Source organism: Notothenia rossii, assembly GCF_949606895.1.
Source record: "Notothenia rossii genome assembly, chromosome: 4".
NCBI classification, from domain to species: domain Eukaryota; kingdom Metazoa; phylum Chordata; class Actinopteri; order Perciformes; family Nototheniidae; genus Notothenia; species Notothenia rossii.
Window position 1 is genome coordinate 32,021,374 of NC_136902.1, and position 19,559 is coordinate 32,040,932.

A 19,559-nucleotide genomic window follows, 5' to 3' on the forward strand; every position below is an offset into this window, starting at 1 on the left:
AAACCTGATTGTTGGAATTAAAAAATGTTTGTACTCATCGAAAATAAAGTTAACCCTAACCCCTAACCCTAACCCTAAACCCTAACCCTTCCGTTGGCATTTCCATAATATGGTCTAACCCTAATATATTCATTGCTCTTTCACATATAACTAATGTATTGTTTATACATGTCCTTTTATATTTTATGTAAAGTGTCTTTGAGCATTAGGAAAAGCTCTATAAAAATCCAATGTATTATTATTATTTCTAAATGTATGACCACAAGATGCATGAAAATAGAAATTCATCTAATAAATCGCTGAATCTAATCTAGATAATGAAAGAGGTTGTTTTCAAGAATCTTTGTGTTACTTAACTAATTTGCCCAAACTTTCTTGCGTAATGTGGGTCCACGAGAGCTGAGAATCTCACATCAAGCCCTATCATTCTTGCTACTTGTTTTCTTTTTCTTTTGGAGATCTGCTTGCTTAAGAAAAGCCAGACGTGAACCTGCGGCTTTGACCCAGCGTTTGTTTGCTTGAAATGAAATGGGAACTGTTTTCTTTGGCAAAGAGCTGGGAAGACATGCCATAAACTTGGATCAGTCATTATTTTGAACACACACATAAACACCCACACACATAGTGATTTGTAATGTGTTCCAAGTATGTGCAATCTTTTTTGAATTGAATCTACTAGGAAAACATCTGATGTTTTTATTGCAGGGGAACACGTGGAAAGATAAGAACGAGACGTGTCGGGCGTAGTTGCAGTTCATTCTATGCAAATAAGCTTTTCAACAGACTCACACATAAACATCGTAGTAACACAGCTGCATTCTACTCCAAGCAGGAGAAGAAATAGATGAAGGGAGTGATGGAGATGGAGTCAAGAGGAGAATGCTTGACTTTCTCAGCAGTGTCAGGTTGTCCAGTCCTTTCCACTCTGTCTCCTGCTAAATCCTTTACCCTTTTTCTTGTCTTGTTATTTTGGTCTGACTTTCCCCTGCCTAAAACAGCCTTCATTTGCATCAGACTTTTATTGTACTCACAGATCCCCAGAGGTAACAACATATTCATCTCCTGAAAGTATCTTAAGCCTCTAAAAGGTGTCGTGTGATTTTGACACACTGGTGGACACGGTACAGTCAAAACAGAAGCAGCTATATTTGGACCTGTGAGAAGACACTGAGTGGTGGCGTCTGCACAGTGGGTTGTTGACTTTGTACAGCCTAAGCTCGCTGTCAGCTCCCCTTCATGTAGAGAGAGGGACTTATCTGCAGGTTGATGCAAGATTGCTGACCAACAGGACTTTCTTGTTTTTTTATGATGGTCCGTCCATTTTTTTCCAACCAGATTGTGCATTATGGAAAAACTACTGGATCGCTTTGTATGAAACTTAAAGGTAGGGTAGGTAAGTTTGAGAAACCGGCTCGAGATACACTTTTTGTTATATTCCATGGAATGCTCTTAACATCCCGATAGCAATGAATATCTTAAGTGCTTTGACAAAAAATCCATACAAAAAATGTCATCTGTGGAAGCCGTAGTACTGTAAAAAGCACGACCAATCATGTTAGCCGGCCCGACTAAAATAACTGGATGGCCTACCTGCCTGTCAGCCTTCCATCTTTGCACAAACTTATCTCGTGCCCTCATTGGTCATGTGCACGTTTGTGTGTGTTGGAGGAGGGGCTCTGTAAGGAAGTGGCAGATTTTTTCCGGTTGTGTATTTTCAAATTCTAGCGCACTCAAAGTGGTTTCTCCAAAATTACCTACCCCACCTTTAATGGAAGGGTGTTGCATGGGCCAAGGAAGAACCCGTTACATTTTGGAGCCGATCCAGATTATGGCGTTGATGCACAAATGATGATTAACTTGTGTATTCATTGGTCAACATTCAAAAGTGTTGAAATAGTTCTACAAATGACACTATACAACTCAGTTTAAGAAGCAACAAAGACTCGAGGAGCTATCAACGTCTCTTAGCAACAAAATACAACTTGAATTCATTGTAGCTTTTTTGTTCCCACAGAAGTCAGAAAGCACTCTTAATCTAACTCTGGAGATGGAACCCTCGCTCCCTCAGTGCCATTCTAGTTTTTTAGTTCATTGTTATTGGGTATTTTTTCCCAGTTATTTTGCCCTTGTTCTCTTAACCTTCATCCTGTCCACATCTGTCCACATCTGTCCATATAAGGGAATAAAGGGAGTGAGAGATCGAGGAAAATAGAAACAAAGAGAGGTTCAGAGGACCTTTGTATATCCTTGTCTTACCTGTAGAACGAGTCCGGACTAAGCAGATGACAAGTTACAAATAAAAGAATGGAAAGGGGAGGAATCAGTATGAAGGGATTACCTAATGTCTTGCCGCTCTGTCAGTCAACACACAAGTACAAACACACAAGAACATGCACAATTATTTCATGTAGTCTGTATGGAGAACATGTTCCTAATCTACCTAATCTTTCCGATAAATCAGCAACTTCCCAACGGTCTCTTTAACAACTGCACGCTTTATCTCAGTGTGTCGTTGGTGATTTCCATAATGATGCATTGAAAGACACACACACACACACACACACACACACACACACACACACACACACACACACACACACACACACAAACACACACACTGTTTCAAGGGGACTAGACCTGCGGTTACAACAATCGCATTTTGATAACACAACGCACAGCACCTGGTCCAAAATGACACACCTTGAGCAGCTACAACACTTGAACAGTCTCTCTAATTAACTGTTGTTTACATTGCTTTAGAGTTACAAAAATGTTTTTGTATATTATGGCAACTCTAGTGAAGTTCTATGAGTCTCTATACACAATTTTATACGGTGGTCAAAAATAAAATTGAATACATGTAATTCTATGTACACTCCTTTTGTTGCTGTTGCATACTGATTTTTAAAATGTATGAAATAATGTCATAATGAAAAACAAACGCAATTGTTAAAGAATAAATCTTAAACACATACTAATGTACAGGTAACATAATGAAACCTTGCTTTGTTAATGTTATCGCCATTATTTTGCCAAGCAGGTCTGTGTTGTTATAAAGCTAATCTCTTGTCGATTTCAGCGCAGAATAGTTGTGTACAAAGGATTACATTATCATCAAGAACATTATCAAGGAATATTAAGGGACAACTGGTTCTCAAGCCCCGAGAACCAGTGTAAAAAAACTACACTTCCATCACAGAATTTAGTCATCGACTTGGTACTGTGTCTGCACGTGCACGCATGCTTTTGTTAGTTATTCCAGTACATGCCTTCCCATATTTTTTTTCTGCACATGAAAACAGTGCTATTTAAATGCAAGCAACACAAAATCACAACCACAGGGTCAAAATGTGTTATTCTTCCCGGAGTATAGCACGCAGATGTAATGAACCTTGACATAATATCCTTGTTTAACAGAACTAAAAACATTACAGCCTCACATTACTCGGAGAGACCCAGGAGAGGAAGACTGTGGAGGGATTAAATGCGGTCGCAAAGGTCCAGCGACCTAACCACTACATTGTTTCTGGACTTAAAGTCATGTTGGCTACATGGGAACCTTGTTATTATCAGTTATTCTTAAAGACCTCATACATCCACTGACTGCAGCAGGGTGGCTCTGTGGTCAGACGCATTATTTCTGTATTGAAGGACCCAGTTCTATGTACAGCAAAGAGACATTTGCTAAATTATTAGAACACACAGTGTTAAGTGAGAAACCTCTTTACAGCAGTGCTACATTTGTGAAGACAAACTATGACTAAGTTTGTCTTCACACATTTATTCCAAGATGAAGCTATTATGAGCAGCACTGACATTAAATACACTGAAATTAGAAGACACGTAATACTCTGTATAATCAGATAAATAAATGTCAACAGTTTCCATCAAGATAGTCCTCAAATGCCAAGACATTATTAACAACTACAACTTAAAAAACAGGACTATTGTACTAGTTATGATCAAAAGTACCAAGTACAAGGACCAAAGGACTAAGACTTAAAAAAAAAAGGAAAACTGGTGTTTAGTCTATAACTCACACTCTCACCTTTGTTTACATATTAGAGCCCTCCTCAACACAATACATTCTTAGTTGACTAACATACCAATTCTTTAACTTTAATCAATGATTTACAGAAATGTAAAACTGAGTCTCTTCACAAAGAATCACGAAAAGAAAACCAACATGACCTATTTAAAAAAAGGGGGCACCCATATGGCATACTTAATAATATTACTGCTAAATCCTTTTACCCTGCTTTCTCAGCACTTTCATTATTACATCAATTTCTGTCGGCTTAACTGGAAACTGGAGGTGACATTACTGGGTTACTCTAAAAGTGTGTGCTTTCCCCTCGAGAAACAAAAGGCCCTGTGTAGGTAAATGTTGGACTAGTGTATGTTTTGCTATTTATAACCCCTGGGAGGCAAGGCATAAGAGACTGGTGTTCCCGACGGTGTGTGTTTGTCTGTACTGTAGCAGCCTTTGTTTCCTTGTATAAGCATGTTCTCCTCTCCTCTTCCTCAGAATAATAGCTTTGTTATTCCTTGCTGTCATTATAGAGAATGTGTGTACATAGCTGCTGGTGTGTGTTTGTATGTTTGCCAGAGGATTTCTGTCATTCCTGCCACGGCCGGCATTCAGACTGTCTCTGTGAATTCGTACCTCCTAATATGGAGGAGGAGTTTTGATACTGCACACACACGCTGCTGTGTCACATTACCCAAAGCAGGGATGCTAATGAGACCAGTAACTCAAGCTCATTGTGTGTTTCCACAAGTAGAAACAACACACATATCCCTCTTTTGTATATTATTTTATTTTCTATCCCCTTTCAGCCATTTCCAGTGCTGCTGTTGGCATCAGGCCAAGCCCCTCAATGAGTGACATTTACTTCACACACTGCAGCCTGACATCTGAGCGCCAGGCACAGCAGCACGGAGATGATGTCACATAGAGTTATTTCAAGGCCCGCTCTGTGTGTGTTGTAAAGTGTTGCTTTGAGGCAGGTTTGTGCAATAGGTGTTTGCTCAAGCCTGTCTTGTGTGTGCAGCTGTGTATGAATGTAACACATGTGGAAGTGTGCGAGTGTTTGCTGGTTTATTGTAGTGTGTGTGTGTGTGTGTGTGTGTGTGTGTGTGTGTGTGTGTGTGTGTGTGTGTGTGTGTGTGTGTGTGTGTGTGTGTGTGTGTGTGTGTGTGTGTGTGTGTGTGTGTGTGTGTGTGCGTGCGTGCGTGCGTGCGTGCGTGCGTGCGTGCGTGCGTGCGTGCGTGCGTGCGTGCGTGCGTGTGTGTGTGTGTCTCAGAAACCACCCTCAGCCTTTTCCCAAGTTGTTCCCTTCCTGGATCCTGTTTTTAGCACTGGATGAGGCAATATTTCCCATTGACTCAGACATGCAATGTAAATAACCCCAAGAGCATGCAAAGCACATGGAAATGTGTGTGTGTGTGTGTGTGTGTGTGTGTGTGTGTGTGTGTGTGTGTGTGTGTGTGTGTGTGTGTGTGTGTGTGTGTGTGTGTGTGTGTGTGTGTGTGTGTGTGTGTGTGTGTGTGTGTGTGTGTGTGTGTGTGTGTGTGTGTGTGTGTGTGTGTGTGTGTGTGTGTGTGTGTGTGTGTGTCAGACGGAGTTAGCGATAGAGTTTCTCAGAAAGTAAAATAAAGAAAGAACTTATCAATTTGCAAATGTTCTCTGTCTCAACATGTACATTTCCATTTGATCTCTTTTAGTTTGATCTGCAGTTTGTAATTGCTGTCAGGAAGTTACTTTGCTGGTTTCAAATCATTTTGGCCAAAGCATTTTGGGCTAAAAATGTTGCAAATGTTTGTCATGCATGGTTTTTCTATTACAGAAGGAATTCAGCACCAAATTAAAAAATATATATTTTTAGACCTTATATTCTTTACAACTGTAATATATTTAAACAAATGTTTTTTAAGCACACAATATAAATAGAAAAATACTACACAAAATAGAAACCTTAAACAAAACAGGAAAGGAACAATGAATAAACAAGCAACCACTACAGAGGAGGACAACAAAGTGTGAAAAAACTGTTAAGGAGATTTTGGGATTTAAGAAAACATAAAAGCGCCGAAAAAAATCCCATTCATCGACTTCCTTTACGTGACAATGGCAGGGATATTATTCTCCGTTATTTTCATTCTGAATTTATTGTAATCATGATGACTGAAACATAGTTTACCCAGTAGACTGTCTTGTCTTAAGTTAGGTTTACTCTGTCACAGTATATTCAATTGAAACATAAGTCTACTGTGTCAGATAATTCAATGATCTTCAATTTTTTTTAAGTGGATCTACAACAATAACACAACATTTTGAGCTTTGTCTGCTTATATACTTTTTCTATTAGTTATTTATCACATCATTCTTTTGTACTCAAAACTATGTTTTTTTTAGCCTCTGTTTACATTGTTTCCCAGGTGGGGTTTGTGGTAGTGTTGTGTATATCCACGCCCTTTGTTAGGGATGAATCAAATTGACACCACCCTCTCCTTCTTTCCCCAGACTCCCCGGTAGCAGTGCCGGTGTCGTGTGCGGCCTTGTTTCCCATGGACCTCAGGGTGGGAGAGCGGGGGATGCGCCCTGGATCGGACACGGCGCTCCTCACCCCTCTGCACCCGCCTCTACTCCTCACCCCCTTCTCCCCTCAGCCCCGCACCTCCTTCTCACAACAGCAACTGCACCAGCACATTCGGGTAAATTATGTAAAAGATAACATACCCTATTAAATCTCTGAAGAAAGACACATTTGTTTGGAAAAGGTCCATAGATTATGTTGCTATAAATATATGTGTTTATTTTCAGTTTAATATGGAGCAGAGGAGGCGAGAGCAGGAGCACCACGAGAAACAGCATGAGCTTCAGCAGCTAAAGCACAAAGACAAGAGTCAACAGAGTGAGTCACACACTTATTTAACGTTGAGTATGTTACTACGACTTTAAGTTTACATCTGAAGTTGTAACTGAATATCCACTGCGCGCTATATAAAGCTATTTCCATGGTTTTAAAAGTAATTATGGCCCAGAGTGCTAATCTTAACCGAAGAGGAAAGTCCCCGTAAGAGTTCATGTTCATCTTTATTTAATGGTGTTACTCCACTTTCAACTGGCTTTGCTTTGAGATGAGACCTAAATATAACCTGACAAGTGGAGCTACAACAGTGGAGTTAAATTTAGCGCTAGGTCTGGGCAAATAATGTCACTGGGTCAATATTGACTTGATCACTCCTAGCACCTCCTGTCACCTCCGTGTGCACACAACGGCACACACTGAAATTGCAGCAAACATAAAGTCCCTTCCACACTGACATTTCCGGGAACATTTCCTGCTTGGGGTCATGTGTGAATAACAGCAGGGATTCATATTCAGAGAAATCCTGTACTGCCAATTTCCCACCTCAAGACCTGGTAACCTCAGCCAGTACAATAAAACAGTAACATTACAGAGACTTGCACTTAAAGATCTACGTCTCCGTCACATGGAGCATGCAAACCAATCACAACATGCCAGTACTTGTTAATTGTCTTAAGTTGAAATAAATAAATTACAAGAGTATTGCTAGCCATGTTCCTGAAAGTAATAAGAGACAGCTTCCTTAGTCACTGCTGAGTCTCGCATTGGCCCGTTGGCCATTGGCCATTATTGAGAGATGCAGACTAAAAATCAACAATCAAACCAATTTAACATGATCTTGTGCTGACATGTATGGTCACTGTAGCATTGGCCATACATACACATACATCTAGTCTTCTCCTTCTCTTTCTTCTTTTTCTTCTTCTACTACTACTTTTCTTCGAATGATTTTTATTACAGACTTCTACTGGTTGTCCTGCCATGGCATGTGTTGAAAGGCACATTAAGGAAATGTTCCTGAATATAGGGCATCTGTGAGTAGTGGAAATCCCCAACGCTGCCTTAGAGGTGATCCCAGTCATTGACTGGGAAATATGTGTGATAGAGGCTTCAGAGATGGCAGTGACCTAACCCTTCATCCCACACTGATGTATCCATACTCTACATAAGCCCTCCTAAGTATTGTTCTTGTGATCTTTGACCTATATTTTATAACTGTGATGAAGCAGTAGGTGTGTCCTTCGTCTGAGTGTGTGTTTTTGATTGACAGGTGCAGTCGCTAGTTCCCTGGTGAAACAGAAGCTGCAGGAAGTGATTCTTAAGAAGCAGAAACAGGCGCTGGAGAGAACAACCTCCAACACGCTAAATGGAACTCCTATTGCTTACAGGTAACACACAATGCATATCAACTGAGCACAAAGGGGGATTATCAAAACACTACACAAAAATACATCATGAACACATTGATTATAAAACATGTCTACATCTACACTCCACACTCTGATCAATCTTAAATTGCCCTTTGATTCCTTGTCAACTCTAAAATCTGAATTTGAAGATTTTTCACTTGGAAAGTACTTGGATGTTTGCCTATATCTGATACGCCTGCATTTTGCAACTAGACTTAGGTAAATGTATGACGTGCTAAAATTATGTGTATGTAACAAACCAAAGGCCCTGCTCATGTTTGGCCAATATTGATATTTCTTTTTAAAGCCTTCTTCTACCAATGACTTGCTCACGTCCTCATGCCCCCCCTGTTTCTACGCCCTAATGGTTGTATGTTCAATTGTGTGTGTGCCTTGTGTTTTCAGAAAGCTGGGCCCAGACCCCAGTTTGTCCTCCCAGGGCCCGGGCTCCTCTCCATCTCAGCCTTCTGAGGGATCAGAACGGACGCCACTGCGCAGAGCAGGTGAACATCTAACATCCAACCGTCACTGTGACTTAGTCAGACTCATTCAAATGTTCAGGATAGAAATTTAAAAAGTATGAATTGAAAATGTTATTATTGAAATGGCAAGTCTCAGTCTTTCCCTACCAACTTGTTACTGTGTTTGAACAGTTGTTTCGGAACCTTTCGTCCGACTCCCTACTTCATATAAAAGGGTTGCAGCATTGATAAACTAACCAAAATAAAAGACACATTTTTCTAGCGTAATCACAGCCTGTCATCTTTTTAGGGTCAACTTTATGGTTGGCAAGAAATTGCATGAAGTAACATTCCCCCTGTTGCTTTAATTTGTTTAGCGTCAGAGCCCAATCTGAAGGTGAAACACAAGCTGAAGAAACACCTAAACACACGCAAGAGCCCACTCACCCGCAAAGAGAGCGCTCCAGCCACTGTGAGGCACCGAGTGCCTGACACACTGGGTAAATACACTCACACACATCTGAGTGCTGATGCATGAATGTTATTTCATACTGTGTTATTCAGTGACTTTTCATTTTTTCCTCCTATTATTTTAAGAAATGATGTGCTGATCTGATCAAATATAATATAATGGAAATATGATAAAGATGCAGAACCATATTGTCCACACCGCCTGTCTCCCTGCAGACTCGTCCCCCAGCAGCAGCAGCACTCCGGCCTCCGGCTGCAGCTCCCCCAACGACAGCCTGCCGCATGAGAACGGGATGCTGCCCTCTGCAGGCGGCCTCTCGCATGAGGTGAGCAGCAAACATGTTGTTGGTAATACAATAAAACCAACTAAAACACAGTGATGGACAGTAACTAAGTACATTTACTCAAGTATTCTACTGAAGTTCCACTTTAAGGTACTTTACTTGAGTATTTTCTTTCCATGCCACTAAATACTTATACTCCTACAATTCAAAGGATAATGATGTACATGTCCTGCACTACATTTTATCTTACAGCTGTATTTACTAGTTACTTTAATAATCAAGACTTTTTGCATAAAAAACTAAAGATTTTTGTTATGTATTTAAATATCCAACAGTTTATACAGTTAAAGCTACATGATTAGACATATGATCAGTTGGCAGACTGAGTTGTAGCTTATTGGAATCTATTTACATTTAGGTTTCTTTTGCATTAAGTACATTTTGCAGATTATACTTAATTACTTTTACTTAAGTAACATATTAAATGCAGGATCTTTAATTGTAACAGAGTATTTTTACACTGTGGTATTAGTACTTTTACTTAATACCAAAAAGTCCATGCGCATAGTGTTAGAAGATAAAGTCATCTTCATCTGAGCCAGATGCATCCTGCTCTCAGTTTCTCCTTGTCTATTTTAGTTTACATTTGTAGGCAGTTAGTAGTGCAGAATACACCTCTAAACATTGCATTTACTTAGGATTCTTTACCGTAAACAAGAAAGGTATATCACTCAAGTAGAAGTTTCTCTTTAAATATTTACAAAATCAGAGGAAATGGATAGATAAAAAGAAAACTCTAATAATCTGACAGACTCTTTATTAAACAACGATTTAAGCAAGTAAGTACACGGTTCGACCATGCCAATGAGCTGCACCCAGATGCTGAGTAATGAAATGTTTAAAACAACGACATTGGAGCACATTGAGTTTGTCAGCTGTTCATACATTATTCATTTAATCACAACCACTCAACCTGCTGTGTCACACCTGCCGCAGATTGCTGACTCGTCATTCTACAGTGTCGAGACAGCAAACCCTTTTCAATGCAATAGGCTTTATAACATGACATTTGACATGTGTGGCCATGTTATAAAACAAGTTAATGGAGCAGTATGGCCAAATAATTATTTAATGCTTTAAACAATAAAAACTAAATTAGAAGTTTAAATTGAATATTTCTTTATTTTAAGATATTATAATGTTTACATTTACAGTTTAGTGTAACACGATTTAAATGTAATTATTTAAATGAGTTTAACATATGTTTTATAGGATACATAACCAGCTCATGTCTTTAATGCTAAGTTTGGATTTGAAGATAAAGGTGCTGTGTTGGATGTTTGTCATCTACAGGCGCAGAGGCTGCTACTCAGAGACGGCACTCTGGCTAACTTCACCATCCAGAGTCCCTCCACACTGCCCACCATCACACTGGGACTGCCAGCCAATGCCAGGGTAAACACTCAGCTGAAACTAATTTGTATAGTTGTTTCGTAAAAGTGATTTATTATAACGCAGTGATCTGCTCCATTTAAGGTTTGGATACTACAGGCAAAACAATGTTTTTTCCAACACAAATCCATTAAGCCACGCTTTTAAAAAATGATCTTAAATTCTTCATTCACAAATTTGAGAGTCTCAGTCTCAGTCCCAGACCAACTGTAGATACTCCATCAAAGCTCAAATCAGGAATCAATCAATCAATCAATGTTTATTTATATAGCCCAATATCACAAATGTTACATTTGTCTCAGTGGACTTCACAGTTTGTACAGAATATCAGTATGACAATATGACACCCTCTGTCCTTAGACCCTCACATCGTACAAGGAAAAACTTCCAGAGAAAACCCACAGTTTAAAGGGAAAAATGGGAGAAACCTCAGGTAGAGCAACAGAGGAGGGATCCCTCTCCCAGGACGGACAGACGTGCAATAGATGCCGTGTGTAAATTGAAAAGATAATACATTTGCACCATAGGTAGTCCAAATGTTTGGAAATGCATGTGTGTATAATAGGAAGATGAATCCACGAGGATATCCATCCAGGACTTATGATCCAGGACCACAGCCACGACTCAAGATCCAGGACTCGCGATCCATGACACAGGACCGCAGGATCATCCATGACTCCGGATCCCGGCGTATATAGACACCAAAAAGAAAGAAATTTGGGGAAGCTGGGTTAATCGGAACATGAGAGTACACAGGTATAGACAGAGAGAAGGAAGAAGTAAGATGTCCCCCGACAAACTAAGCCTATATCAGCAAAACTAGGGGCTGAATCTAATCAGCCCTAACTATAAGCTTTATCAAAAAGGAAGGTCTTAAGCGCACTCTTAAAAACGGATAGGGTGTCTGCCGCCCGAACACAAACTGGAAGCTGATTCCACAAAAGTGGAGCTTGATAAGAAAAGAAAGTGATCTGTTGCTATAAAAGCTGTTTATCTGTGTGTGCAGGCTGAAGGAGAGATGTCCTCTCTCAGGCTGGGCCGTGTGCCCGTAGTTACAGCCGGGGGCTCAACGGTTTACCTCCCCCTGAGCAGAGAGGACCAGGCTGGGCAGCTGAACCCTCATCTGCCTGTCATCATCCTGGAGTCCTCGGGACTGGTACACACTCCGCTTCTCACAGGTGAGACAACACACACAGTCTACTGCACACCAAATACTGTATGTATACTGCCAGAAGCTCACCAGTTTAGGATGTTGAAACTCTGATTAGGAAACAATATGTTTGCATTCTATAACAGATGTTAATATCAGAGTAGGATTAAGTGCACACGAAAAAGATACAATACAAAATGTTAATAGCCACAAAGGGAAAGTTATACATGAGTCTACTCTCACTATTGTCTCAGGTTTTAGAGCACTGTCTAGTGGTTACTAGTGGTAACTACTTTTTGACAAAGCAACACATACTGTAATAAGTAAAATGATCTGTTATATTTTGAAATATATTATATTGAAAGGTAAATAAAGAACATTCAATTCAATTGATTTACAAGGCAGCAGGTGCAATTTTTACATTGCTATAGCCATTGGTTGTTCATGTCTGTGTACATACATGTTACTCTGTTTCCATTTGCAGAAACTGATTTAGTTTCTTCTCCTTTTTGTCTTCGACCAGTTCAAGGCTTAGACTCCGTCCCACTACAGTTCGCCCCCCAGTTAGATCACATGGCCTCTGGAGGCGCTCATCCTCACAAGCCCCTGAGCCGAACACGCTCGGAGCCCCTCCCCCAGAGCACGCGGACCCTTCACTCACATCTCCTCCAACAGCAGCACAACACACAACTACTGGAGAGGCTATCTCACCTGGGCAAGGTATGGAGTAGTGAATACACAAACCCATGAAGAATAATCAAAAAAACGTTTTGAGAAATAGTCTTTATTGTCCCAGAGGGTAATTAGTTTTCCCATCTTTTACAAATTCCATACAGAAATACGTAAAACATACACATGGTCAAATCTACACATATCAATAAGGCAAGGCAAGGCAAGGCAAGGCAAGGCAAGGCAAGGCAAGGCAAGGCAAGGCAAGGCGATTTATATAGCACCTTTCAAGAACAAGGCAATTCAAAGTGCTTTACAAAAGTGAAAGACATTAAGAGCATTAAGAAACATATTATAAAATGACATGTAAAAACACTCATTTAAAAGCAAAGATAAAAAGCAAAGATAATAAAAGTTACAGTGCAGTCTAAGATATGAATAGTTCAATTAAAAGCAGCAGCAAAAAGAAAAGTCTTCAGCCTGGATTTAAAAGTAGTAAGAGTTGCAGCGGACCTGCAGGTTTCTGGGAGTTTGTTCCAGATATTTGGAGCATAATAACTGAGCGCTGCTTCTCCATGTTTAGTTCTGACTCTGGGGACAGAAAGCTGACCAGTCCCTGAAGACCTGAGAGTTCTGGATGGTTCATAATTTAGCAGGAGGTCAGAAATGTATTTTGGGCCTAAACCATTCAATGCTTTATAAACCAGCAGCAGTATTTTGAAATCTATTCTTTGACACACATTAAGAATATCTTCAGAGGGTCCTGTATGTATGACCCGATGGCATTAATGGGAAATGTGTTTAAAAGGGGCTCTGATCATATCTGAGTTATTCATAGGGAATGGGAGGCAAATTAATAATTTTCAAATTGTAACCCTTTAACTGGCAGTTTGTTTACATATATCACTGTGGTTATTGGTTAAAACAATTTTTTTTATAAATATTAAATGCCAGTATTGTAATTGGGAAACAATCTGAAAATGGCCGACTATAAGTTTGAAGCCAGGACTCTGTAATGAAAGACAGTAATAATAAAAGGCATAATTATTATGCAATAACCTTGGGGTTAAAAGTTGTTGTTTCGGTAATAGGGCCACACAGATAACATGTGTGGCCCTATGTGTGTCTATAACATGTGTGGCCCTATGTGTGGCCCTATGTGTGTCTATCACATTTGATAGACTTATTTAAGGAACTATGATTGAACTTTCTTAATAGAAGGAACGACTCAAACTCTTGCCAACATGTGCACCTTAAATACAGCGATGATACATCCTGAATATTGCCTTTTAGACTGCCTTTGCTTTGCTTTGTCTTTCGAAGGAATTGTTAACTGTTTTTGAAAGTGTTATTTAAATAAAATGTTCCTTTTTTCAATCTGTAGCTGATGTCTAAGTCCAGCGAGAAGCCCCGGCTGCATCAGATCCCCTCTGAGGACATGGACTCAGAGGACGGCGGAGAGACGCCGCCCACAGAGCCAAATTATCAGAGCAGAGTGAGGGCGGAGTCCCTGAGGGAGGCGGAGTCAACAGCATCCAAGAGCCAGGAAGAGCAACTGAACCTGCAACATGCACTCATACTCAACCAGGTTAGTATCTCATGAGCTACACAGAAATGAAACTCCACCTGCTCTTCATCAAACTGTCCTGTAGGTGGCAGCCTAACACCAGCATGATCCTCTTCCATGGTTCTGTTGTTTGACAAGCACTCATTACATCAAAGTAGTTATTTCAGCATGGTATGGATACAGGTTACTGTTACTCTTTCATAAAATGTGTCAGTCACTGATCAGAAAAACCAGACAGTGAGGATCAGGCTTTGTTGGAAGCTAGTGAATAGTTTTAGTAACCTGTTTTCAAGGGAGAAAAATGACTTCCAGATTCAGAGCAACTTAATATTGACAGACCCAGACTGCTCTCGATGGAGCAGGTCAAATCAGAGCGGCTGAATAAAACCATCTGAGATTTTATTGACATTAAGCTGGAGGGAGTTCTGTGGCTTCCAGCACTGTATATCAGTCTTGAATACATATCACTTAGAGAGCCATGTACAGCTGCATGCCACATGTGTAGCGATGGAACTCAATGTTATCCTCATAACATTCAGAGGTGGCCAAACCTTCAGATGTTTGGCCATACAGAAAAATGTAAGGCGTCATTGGCCAAGCCTTAGTAAAGACATAGTTCTGTACCATTATCACTAGCAGGAATTTGTGTTTTTAGACACAAACAAACCATTTATCATAGAAATGTATAAAAGTGTCCATCAACATTACTATGCAGCGCTTACAGACAGGTAAATATTTCACATTAGTATTTTATTGGTGGGCCCACATACTTATAAGTGTTTCTGTATCTGCTGCTGTTAGAATCAATTTCAATTTAAATAATGTAATACTTTTGAACTCTAATACCATGCATAGTCTAAGAGGACACACAAAGTGAAGTTAAAACACAAATGATCAAATATTGCTTTCTGCACCAGAAAGCAAGACAGAGATAATTTCACTTAATAAAGTCCACATTTAGTTTAAAACCTACATATGAATGTGGCCACTCCAGGTTAAGAAGAACAACATTTTAACTGTTTCTGTTCTACACTTTCATATTAACTGTGTCTCGTATTATTTTTATGTTATTAGGTTATATTTGTATTTATGACTTGAATCTTTTTCATCTGTATCACGCTTGCTCTTCTTGTAGTCGTTGCTGTGGGAGCAGCAGAAGCAACTGCAGCAGCTGCATAGACAGATGGAGACCCTGGCAGTGCCCATGTTACGCGGCGGTGGGGGGGTTGGCAGTGGGTTGGGGCTCCATCGCCCCCTGTCACGTACACAGTCATCCCCGGCCTCCACCTGTCTTACTCTGCCTGAGAAAACCCTGAGCCTAACTGCACAGGAGACCAGCAGCAAAACACGCTTCACCACCGGTGAGTCACATATGTTAATATATGGTAATAAAATACATAATTATATGATTTTGTTAAATATATTTAAATCTGGGTGACCCTATGGCTCAGGGGTTTCCTAACAGATTAGATAACTGCATTCAGGGTGTGAATATGGACGTTGTAGCTTGTTTTTACCCATCCTAAAAAAATGACGTCCCAAATAATTATCGCAATAATAATAATAATGATAAATAAATACATTTTATTTTGTTCTGAAAAAACTCTGCTTTGAATGCCAAAAAATATGCTAAACTATGAATATATAGGAAATAATGTCACCTATCGCAACTTCAATATACTCTATATTGCTTGTACAAAATGAATGTGGAAATTAATTCAGATTTTGTGTGTGTGCAGGCCTGGTTTATGACTCTCAGATGCTGAAGCACCAGTGTACATGTGGAGACAACAGCAGTCACCCAGAGCATGCTGGGAGGATACAGAGCATCTGGTCAAGACTGCAGGAGAGAGGCCTGAGGGGGCAGTGTGAGGTACGACCAGAAACTTCTTAGAAAATCGAATTGTATATATCTGTCTGAAAATAGAGAGGTTGAAAGATAATCTTGCTTTCTGTCTAGTTTAACATTATTATTTTGACATCATTGATATGCATAATATGATGGCTTATGTTATGTCACGTTTATATTACTAACGTCAACCTCAACTGTTGCGTTCATACAGACTATTCGTGGTCGCAAAGCCACTCTGGAGGAGCTGCAGTCGGTCCACACTGAGCGCCACGTGTTGCTCTACGGCACCAACCCGCTCAACAGGCTCAAACTGGACAACCGCAAACTGGCCGGTACGCAGACCCTCACACTGATACTTCATGTCTTAATGTGTTAGTAACTAGTGCCTCACTTCCCAGACAGAGCTCTGATGAACGATAAAGGATTCATATTATTAAAATATTATATTATTATTATTATTATCCATCAGACTCTTACTCTTACCTTTTTCATTCTTTATACTAACAAAACAACATTAAAGAAAAACTGATCATGAAATATTATCGATTAAGCTAAAACCATTCTTGAGTAAGTAGATACAAAATTGTAAAAATATGCCTTACCTTAACAAACTGACACATTAATGCATTGTATTATGAAATCCAGTAATATAATATATATAATTGGCTGTTGTGCCGAATTAGTGTATATACTTGTTGTACTTCAACAATGTTGTCTTAACTAAGAGTATGAATGCAGTACTTTATTCACAACTGTCTTCTTGACATAAAACAATAATGTAGAAAACCATAAAATATATAAATGAGAAAGTCTGAATACACTTAAAATGTTTTATGTTTCTGTTTTCTCAGGAATCCTCTCTCAAAGGATGTTTGTGATGTTACCATGTGGGGGAGTAGGGGTAAGAGAAAACACACACACACACACACACACACACACACACACACACACACACACACACACACACACTCACACACATATGAATCTATTTTTGATCATACTGTTATTCTCAAAAGCTCTTAATGAAAGCTATGCAAAACTGCATTGATGAAAGATGACATTTCTTCAAAGCAAAGCAACAGACAAGAGAGAGAAACAGAAAGGAAAGGAAAGAGGAAAAGAGAGTTGGCTTATGTTTGGCTGACAGTCCGTGTCGGACCATGACAACTCAGAACTAATGAGAGCAACATGTCCGTGACCGGGGATAAAATAAATGCCTCAGATTTAATTGTCAAAGCCAGATGTGCTATATGCTAGTTTGTGAACAAATAAAGAGACACAAAATAAAAAAGGATTTATTTTGATCTGGACCCCACATCTGTGTGATTGGTCCTCCTTGTCCAAGAGAAAGCCTTCAGTTTTCTGTTATTGTCCCACAGGGATCAGATATTATAAATATGTCCACACTGTTTGTTTTTATTCAGTCACTCAGTGGCCTTCATCATTTGTCTCTCACATTTGGCAGGTTGATAATGACACCATCTGGAACGAGTCGCACACTTCAACGGCGTCACGCATGGCAGCAGGCAGCGTGGTGGAGCTGGCCATCAGAGTGGCCAAAGGAGAGCTAAAGGTGAGCAACAGAAAGCTCCGCACGTCCATCTGTCATCTCCAGATTACATGTGCTCCATCTAGAGGGAGTTTCCCTCCCACACACTCCCCCCCTGCCTTCAGCTTCTATTGGCTAGCACTCCAACACATAGTACGTGATAGTCTAAGGTGTGGGACATCGCTTAGCGGTTGACCAATCACAACAGAGCCGGCCAGCTAGCCAATGAGAGCAGACTGGGCTCTGGTTTCAGACAGAGGGTGAAAAGAGGTGTTGCAGCACAGGCAGTATGAGAACAATAAAGACATTTTTGAACATTAAAGCATGGAGACATGTCCCAGTTGAAATTGTTTGTGTGACTTAGTGTTCTAAAGGGAAATATACACCAGAGTATTACTCGTCCCACTAGCCCACTTCAAAGAAAAGGTTCAGGAAAGACTTTTCCTGTCTCATCGTGGCTTTCCTTTGCTAAACATGAATTTATTCTTGTTTTCTTATTCAGATTGGTCAAAAATATGATTGACTTGAAGCTCGTAGCTACAAACCACACAGTACTAACCTAAAGAAAAAACAACAAAAAGACGATGTAAAACAAGGCAGGCCACTAAAGCTCAGTCTATACCGAGCAGTGGTCGAACAAAACCACAGGATCAACCACTCCACTTCAGAACAGCTGTTTCCAAGCTATACATATGGCAGGGAATGTATACTCTATACTTATTTACAATGCAATATAATAAGTAACTTGAATGGCCTCCATGAAGTATTGTCTTTACATTGCAAGATGTCATGTATTTGACCTCATGTTTACAAAATTAAGAACTCGGTGGTGGAGTGACAAAAATGACAGCTTAACGTAATTCTTATTTTTGGGCAGGCTATGGCTCAGTAGGGCTAGTGGTTCAATTCCCAGCCCCATATTGAAAAGTGCTTAGGCAAAATACTTAACCCCTTATTGCACTAGTAGGCCTATTTACGATATTTAAGTGTAGCTAAGTTACATAATAATAATAATAATAATAATATATAAATATATATAAATGATAAGATTTGCAGTCATACTGTATGTGAACCGTCAAAAATAACAAAGAACCTACAGCATGTGTTATTTTAGTTAGAATATGTTTTTTGCCATTTAATTACAATGGTTTTCCGTTATATTATTGAATAAAGTGCTTATAAACTACTTAAAATACAACCCCATCAATATCTAAATAATATTTGAATATGTGTTTTCTTTAATGAAGATTTGTCTTTATTTGTGCGCCAAACTTATCATGTTCCTATACATCATATACAGTAAGCCTTCAACTTTGAAAGAGCTTAGTTTCTTACCAGCTTAACTTTGTATCCTGTCAAACATTGATTAATAGAGTCTTCTTCTTCTTCTGCACAGAACGGCTTTGCTGTGGTCAGACCGCCAGGGCATCACGCAGACCCCTCCAATCCTATGTAAGTGTGTGTTTGTGTGTGTGTGTGTGTGTGTGTGTGTGTGTGTGTGTGTGTGTGTGTGTGTGTGTGTGTGTGTGTGTGTGTGTGTGTGTGTGTGTGTGTGTGTGTGTGTGTGTGTGTGTGTGTGTGTGTGTGTGTGTCACTCACATGCTCAGCCCCGCCGCACTGCTTTGTTCTTCATTTGCTGCACTGTCAGCAGCTTCTCTGTGGATGATACTTATGATGTGACAGAGAAAAGGGACACAATAAGGAAGATGAATAGTTTGTTTGTGTATGTGTTTTCCCTTTGCTATACTTTTTTATATTCTTCTTACTATTTATCAGTACAATCATGTACAACTACTCTACTGTTTGCCATTTCACATTAA

At 39.8% G+C, this 19,559-nt stretch overlaps 1 protein-coding gene across 7 annotated transcripts in view; it reads left to right on the forward strand.

The window, feature by feature from the left end:
• Positions 1-19,559, forward strand: part of hdac7a (histone deacetylase 7a) — a 75,542-nt gene that overhangs the window by 44,218 nt on the left and 11,765 nt on the right. For 6 of the 7 annotated variants that reach the window (XM_079676997.1, XM_079676999.1, XM_079676996.1 and 3 more), the window contains 16 exons: positions 6,527-6,717; positions 6,827-6,917; positions 8,146-8,263; positions 8,690-8,787; positions 9,123-9,245; positions 9,433-9,542; positions 10,854-10,955; positions 11,959-12,130; positions 12,626-12,822; positions 14,156-14,359; positions 15,474-15,699; positions 16,078-16,211; positions 16,402-16,522; positions 17,042-17,091; positions 17,656-17,763; positions 19,136-19,191. In XM_079676997.1, coding sequence (XP_079533123.1) covers positions 6,571-6,717; positions 6,827-6,917; positions 8,146-8,263; positions 8,690-8,787; positions 9,123-9,245; positions 9,433-9,542; positions 10,854-10,955; positions 11,959-12,130; positions 12,626-12,822; positions 14,156-14,359; positions 15,474-15,699; positions 16,078-16,211; positions 16,402-16,522; positions 17,042-17,091; positions 17,656-17,763; positions 19,136-19,191 — 2,057 coding nt within the window. In that variant the 5' untranslated portion in view covers positions 6,527-6,570. Of the gene's footprint in view, positions 1-1,356; positions 1,394-6,526; positions 6,718-6,826; positions 6,918-8,145; positions 8,264-8,689; positions 8,788-9,122; positions 9,246-9,432; positions 9,543-10,853; positions 10,956-11,958; positions 12,131-12,625; positions 12,823-14,155; positions 14,360-15,473; positions 15,700-16,077; positions 16,212-16,401; positions 16,523-17,041; positions 17,092-17,655; positions 17,764-19,135; positions 19,192-19,559 lie in introns of those variants that run through there. The other variant, XM_079676994.1, reaches the window with a different exon arrangement.